Below are 6,967 nucleotides of genomic sequence, written 5' to 3'. Positions count from 1 at the left end.
TAGAAGACGTTTGCTCCAACAAGCGTTGTAAAATATGCTGCGCGCGCGAGTTCAGCGGTCCCAATCAAGCGATCCCATCTGCAGCAGCCCAGAGTTTGTAGCGCGTGCGACCGGCGCACTAAAAAAGCTGTGCGCGATGCCTTTTTGATGCGCGTGCTGCATTAGTTATAGCGCGCGCCTTTTTTATGCGGCCGCTGGAGATTGCAAATCAGGTCCACGCACGCTAAAAGCAGTTTTTTATATTGCGCGTCATTTATATAGCGTTTCTGCTAAAAGCAGTTTTTATACCGCGCGTTAAAAGCAGTTTTTATACTGTGCATCGCTTATAAAGCAGAACCTCCCCCTCTCCTAGTCTCGTCTCCCACAAGCCGCAAACCCATCTTCCCCTAGCCCAAGCAAACCGCACACGCCACCATGTTCCTCACGAGGTTAGAATTGACCCTTCTCTGTCAAAAATCTTCACAGCCCCGACCCGCTGCTGGATTCCGCGCCCGCGGTGTTGTCACTGCTGTGAATTTTTCATCTTATTTCGGGATAAATTTTGTTGTGGGGTTGTTTCGCGCAGGACGGAGTACGACCGCGGCGTGAACACCTTCTCGCCGGAGGGACGCCTATTCCAGGTCGAGTACGCCATCGAGGCCATCAAGGTCAGTGAGCCGAGCCGATCCCTTCTGAGCCCCCCCCCCCCCCCCCCCCCCTTCCCGATCTGGGTGTAGATTTGGTGAGGAGGCAGCTGCAGTCTATTGTTAGGAATCGGTCCCGAGGGAGTAGTTGCCCGGGGTTGTTTGTTTCGGAAGATGTATGTTTTAGGCCGCTCGATTCGTGTTGTTAGGACGAACCAATGGCTAGATGCAGCATGGATCGCTGTTTCCTGACATTGTGGATCAGGGCGACAACTTTAGTAGTCTTTAGGGGCTTGCAATGAAGTACTGTAAATTGGACTAGGGTTCCACACTCATTTAGGCTTGGTTATGTCTTCTTGTCGATTCGCAAGTTGAAGTCTATATATTTGTAGGTGATTTCATTGATTATATCGTTGACATTTTCTGGGTCATTGTCGTGATAGTTGTAGCGAGATTAAGCTGGAATCTCACTTTCTAAATTTGTATGTGCATATGAGTGATGGTTTTGTTGATGCTCATGCCTTTTGCAGTTGGGATCTACTGCAATCGGGTTGAAGACGAAGGATGGGGTTGTTCTTGCTGTGGAGAAACGTGTGACGTCTCCATTGCTGGTAACTGCTGTTGGTTGACCCCCACCCCCCCCCCCCCCCCCCCCCCGCCAAAAAAAATGGTTGTTCACCTGTATCATTGAAGTGTAGCGTACCTTTGGGACTGTTATTTGTTTTTATTTTAGTACTCAATTTCAATGCAATGTTCCTATATTTCTGTATCACTGATACTTGAGTTTTTGGCGTGATGTATGAGTTCTTATCATGCTTAGTTTTGCTTTAGGATAATCCTGCCCCTCTTAGGGATTTTGTTTTGGGGCTTCTTTTTCCTGGTTCCAATGCATCAGTGGATTAAATTGTCTCAATAGTAACAGTACTCAAGTTTCCATGGTACTGTATGACTGTATCTTTTCCAGTTTATGTTCCATATAAATATGTCAGTTTTTTTTATTTGTGATATTCGACTTTCTAGTGTATATAATGAATAATGTAAAAGGCACATAACAAGTCTTAGATTTACGATGATGGAATCTTTCTGCTCAATTGGTTTCCTCATCCTGTGATGCTTCATATATTATGAGTGACTGACATACACAATTTCCTTGAATATATTGCAACTTATGACATTATATCTTGGATATTTGATATAATATTTGGTATTTTTTTAAACTCTTCCATTTCCATTTTTCAGAAGTATTATGTGTCTTGGTTGCCACAATATTTTTGTACTGATTATATTGCTTCATGTGATGTCCAATTATGTCAAAAGTAAGATTACCAATTTGCCTTCCATACAGGAACCTAGCAGTGTTGAGAAAATCATGGAAATTGATGAGCATGTAGGCTGTGCCATGAGTGGCCTTATTGCTGATGCAAGAACATTGGTTGAGCATGCTCGAGTGGAGACCCAAGTACTTCTCTTTCTTGTATACTTTATTCACTTTGTTCATTACCTTATCTGTTATCTCACTATATGCTCATAATAGAACCATAGATTCTCATATGGGGAACCGATGACAGTTGAGTCCACCACACAAGCTATTTGCGATCTAGCTCTTCGCTTTGGAGAAGGTGAAGAAGAGTCTATGGTGAGCATTTTGTGCTATTACAGTGTTACTATCCGAACACAACACTACCACAGGAGTTTCTGATCTACTTATTTCCTTCTGCAGTCACGACCTTTTGGAGTTTCTCTCCTTATTGCTGGTCATGATGAAAATGGGCCGAGCTTGTAAGTGCCAATCATCACAACTGACAAAGACTTTAATTGAATTCAGGAGGCATACTTGCACAGTTGTCTTTGAGTGTGCTTTCAGTTTTGCTTGTTTGTTCTAGTATTATTTGATGTTGTAGCACTGATTACGAGTCGAAGGACTAGTCGAGACTAGTCGATGGACTAGTCCATGAGTCGCAACTGTGGTGTCGACTGTGAATCTCGTGTAGACTAATTCGATGAGTCGAGCGGTCGAGAGACTAGTCTAGACTAGTCCTGCTGTCTGAGTTGCTCGACTCAAATTTGGGAGGGGAAAATTGGAGAGCGAGCTATGAGAACAAGCCGCCTGGACGAGGCCACCGCCAGCACCCACTGACCCGCCGCCGGGACGGCGGATGGCGAAGCAAGGCGGCAGCTGGCCGGAGCTCGTGCTCGGGCGGCGGCCATGGCCGTGCCCCGTAGGCGTGTGCGGCCCTGCCACAAAGAGAGGGGGAGAGAGAGAGAGGAGAAGAGGCACGGCGGTGGTCGCGGGCTCGCCGGTGGCGGTGGCTGGAGGCGCGGGTCGCGCGCGCGTGCTTTTGTGCGTGATGGCGCAGGCGGCGGCGACGGGATCGATCGGGAGCTAGGGTTACATAGGCTGGGATGGGAAGTAGGCTAAGTAGGCTGGCTACTTGGGCCCAAATAGGCCAGCTGGGGGTGGCGTGCTGAGCGGCACTGGGCTAGGCCTGGCGAGCGTTGGCTAGCACTGCTGGTTTTATTGTATATATTGTAATGTGTTGTACAGTTTACTACTCCATACTGCTACTAGGTATTAGTAGTTGACTACTACAGTACTTTGTCGACTAGTCTAGCACTAGTCTAAGACTAGTCCGATTAGTCTATGAGTCTCAACCTCGGAACGACTCAATGACTCGTCGACTCGTAATCCTTGTGTTGTAGTCGTGCTCATTGACTGTTGTAGTCGTGCTCATTGACTTCCTGTGGTGACAAACAAAAAAATTATGTTAGTTGCAATTTGCAACTTATCTTACACAAGAACTTAGAAGTTAGGACATATTGCTATCCTGTCACAGTTTCTCTTATGTTATCGATTCTTTGCTTGCATAAGCCTTAGTATGTCATCTACCCTCGGGCCTTGATTCTGGCCGTTTGAACCTTCTGTGCGGTGAATTCACAAATGGACACCAAGACTTTTGAGACGTTGGTTGTTCACTCCTTACTATTTTTTGAGTCCTAGGCAGTTAGCTTCTTACATGTCTTAACAGTTTTCTAACTGGAAACATTTAGCTTGCTAATTCTTCTGGACTATATTTCCCAACCAACTCCTGATTCAATTTTTACGGGCTCCTTGCTGCCCCATAAGATTGGAGTTGACAATAAACAGTTGGACTCATGCACCTATAGTATAGTGCCACCACACTCTTATGTGTTGTGCTGCATATGCTGCAAGGGCCAGCTGTGCACAATATTCTGACTGATAACCAATAGCTTCCATGATGACCATTCCTCCTTGAGGAAAATCTTTCATAATCTTCTCATAGTTATTATGGTTAAGATCATCATTAGCAGAATGGATAATGGCATCATATTTAACCAACAACAAAATATTACATATTGCTTAATATAGTTGGGATTTGCTGCGTCCACCAGGTTAATTTGATGTGTGAGCTTATGCCCAGCCACAGCCAATGCTCTAAAATTTTATATTTTGGGTAGGATATATTCTCGGAAAGTTACAAGTATTGCTACCTCTTAAACATTGTTGAATAGCAAACGGCAGAATGGTCCCTTGGCTATAAGTTTGTCTTGTTCGCATCGTCGTCACATTGCTGTGTTGCATGTGGCAACGATTTTCTACACCCCTCACTCCTTACTAAAAATAAAATAAAGTAGCTTGTTCTACTAGCCTAGAATTGTTTCTTTTTAGAAGGCAAATTAGGAGTGCCTAGACGGTGTAAAAGAATGATCTATATAGATTTGTTGAAGTTCTCTGTCTGCATTTTGTGTCGCAGGTACTACACTGACCCATCTGGAACCTTTTGGCAGTGCAATGCCAAGGCAATAGGGTCAGGCTCTGAGGGTGCCGATAGTTCCTTGCAGGAGCAGTTCAACAAGGTAACACAACAAGATCAAATAGCTCTGAACTGTATGATAACTTGAACACGATTTGCATATATGCAAAGGAAGCTGTAATGCTAACCTTGATTGATCATAGCTAGGAGACCATAATGCTGAAAGTGGTGTGTTTCTAATCTTGTGTGAAGAAAACCATGACGTGACCACACCACTCTCTGCTGTATTGTCGATACTTGCACCATGTTTCTGAAAGCTGATGATTGAGTTTCTTCTGCAGGAGCTGACCCTTCAGGAGGCTGAAACCATTGCTCTATCTATCCTGAAACAGGTTATGGAAGAAAAGGTAAAGGCGTCTCAGTCCAGTCTCATGTTTGTGATTGCTGTCACTAAGAACCCCCACCAAGTGTCTCGAGTTAAATTGCTATTTGGAACAGGTGACTCCAAATAATGTCGACATCGCCAGGGTCGCGCCGAACTACCACCTTTACACCCCTGCAGAGGTTGAAGCAGTCATAGCACGATTGTGAAACGCAGAAATCTTTGTCGAATGTCAACCAGGATTCATATGTTCCTTGTGCTGTGTGTCTGACATCCAGATGCCTTCAAATTAGCAGAAGCACAATTGCTCTATGATATGGACACTGATGTTTGCCTCTTTTCATTTGATTATCTTGTGTTAACAAGAAGGTGTAGAGGCCTAGCTGTTGTTGCCTTGTCACTTGCCGGTAAGGAGATTGTACTACACCCTTTTGTTTGATATACGAAGGATTTGTGGCAATAGCATGCAGTATTTCAGCAACAACTGTCGTTTGCACTGTATGTTTTGGATTGTTGAACATAGCGATTTTTCTTCACTTCTTCTTAGACTGGACTACTTAAAGACCGCTAGGTTTCACTTCAGAAACTTTTTATTCGGCTAGGAAGTTGTTCTTTCGCTGCTGATGAGACTGCTTTTAACCTATATAAACGTGCCACGCAATAACAGTTGTGCCTGAAACTTTAAATAACACAATATCATTTCATTTTTGTTCTCTTCACATCGTGGATTATATCGTCACACTTTTGACGTTCTTAAAAAATATCTGAGACAAACTTTCAACAACAAAAGTATAGACTACTGTTTAGTTTAGGTTAGAGCAACTCCAATGGGGCGACCCATTTCATCCGCGGCCGTCCGTTTGGGTCGGCGCGGACAAAAAAGCTGGCCCAACACGTTGACCCAAGCGGACGCGCGTCCGCTTTCGTCCGCCTGCCGACCCATTCCCGGCCCATTTTTTAGGCTGATTTGCGTCGGCACGGACACAAGACGGACGCGCGCGTTCGCCCTCTTTCCTCACCTGGTCCGTTGGTCGGTGGCACATTGGATTCACACACTCGCCCGCCTGCTACGTCGCCGATGCCGCCGGCCATTTTTTCAGATTAAAATGGATACATAGATAGTTCTAGTGTATATAGATAAAAGAAAAAGACCACTACTCGTCGTTTTCTGACTCCGACTCGGTAATGTCCTCCTCCGACGTTTGAAGGTAGGCGTCAGCAAGCTGCTAGTCTTCAAAGTCCCAACCTGACGTTTCTTGTAGCTCCAGTTTCAGTTGAGCTGCCTGCTTCCGCGAACGCTTGTCCTCCCGATAGGCGGCTCACTCACTCCTCCTCGCGTCCCTCTCCGATCTCGATTGCTTATAGAACTGGCGCTCGTCGACGATGTCCTGCGGGAAGCCTCCTCGCCACAGCACCAAGGCTTCCACGTCCTTCTCTACGATGACGAGACGACGTTGCCGCCTCCGATGGACACGACGATCCTCGTCGGTGAAAAGCCGCGGGAGAGGCGTCAGATCCTGCGCCCGCTAGCTCGACACGTTGGGAAAATTCATATCCCGACGAGCCCTAAGGAGGCGCCACGCCGCCGCGTCGTGCGCGCGGGCCGCCTCCTCTACGGTGTCGAAGGTGCCGAGGACGAGACGTTTCTCGCGAAACCAGATCTCGGCGGAGAAGGCGCCGGAGCGGCACTCGCAGACTCCGCGAAAATCCGAAGCGCGTAGGCGGCGGATCGACATGGTGGCGCAGAGGCGGCAAGAGTGGGCGGCCGACCGAGTGTGGAGGGAGCGCCTTCTTTTATAACGAGCGCCGGCCGCGGCGCGCGCGCGAACCTTTCCCGCGCGCTGGAGCGCCAAAACCAGCGCGCGCGAACCTTTTCCGCGTGCTGGAGCGTTAAAATCAAGGCGACAACACGATGTTAAACACGCGCGGTCATGAAAATAGGTCGGCCCGTTGGGCGCACTGCCGACCCAAAATTAAAAGAGGGCGGACGGTGGGCGAGCGGCCGACCCAAACGAACAAAAAGCGGATAAATACATCGTCCGTTTGGGCCGGGCCGTTGGAGTTGCTCTTAGGGTTTGTTAGTACTTGCAGGGTCGTTGCTTGGGCGGATGGTGTCCCTCTTGATGAGAGGCAACAAAAGCTCTTTTTACGTGTTTGTAATCATTTGATCAAGTCTTAAATGAGCCCTC

General features: G+C 47.0%; 1 protein-coding gene across 1 annotated transcript; it reads left to right on the top strand.

Moving 5' to 3' along the window:
* The first annotated feature begins 281 nt into the window (after nt 1-281).
* Nucleotides 282-5,262, top strand: LOC125508255 (proteasome subunit alpha type-5). Its single transcript, XM_048672906.2, has 9 exons — nt 282-428; nt 566-647; nt 1,154-1,234; nt 1,969-2,082; nt 2,158-2,259; nt 2,344-2,402; nt 4,397-4,499; nt 4,738-4,803; nt 4,895-5,262. Exons 1-9 carry the CDS (start codon nt 415-417, stop codon nt 4,985-4,987), a joined length of 714 nt encoding a protein of 237 aa, XP_048528863.1. The 5' UTR covers nt 282-414; the 3' UTR covers nt 4,988-5,262.
* Nucleotides 5,263-6,967: the final 1,705 nt, after the last annotated feature.

Source organism: Triticum urartu, chromosome 5A (genome assembly GCF_056163025.1).
Source record: "Triticum urartu cultivar PI428250 chromosome 5A, HENAU_Tu73, whole genome shotgun sequence".
NCBI classification, from domain to species: domain Eukaryota; kingdom Viridiplantae; phylum Streptophyta; class Magnoliopsida; order Poales; family Poaceae; genus Triticum; species Triticum urartu.
Note: the sequence above shows the minus strand (reverse complement) of the source record. Positions and strands in the feature narration are given on the sequence as shown.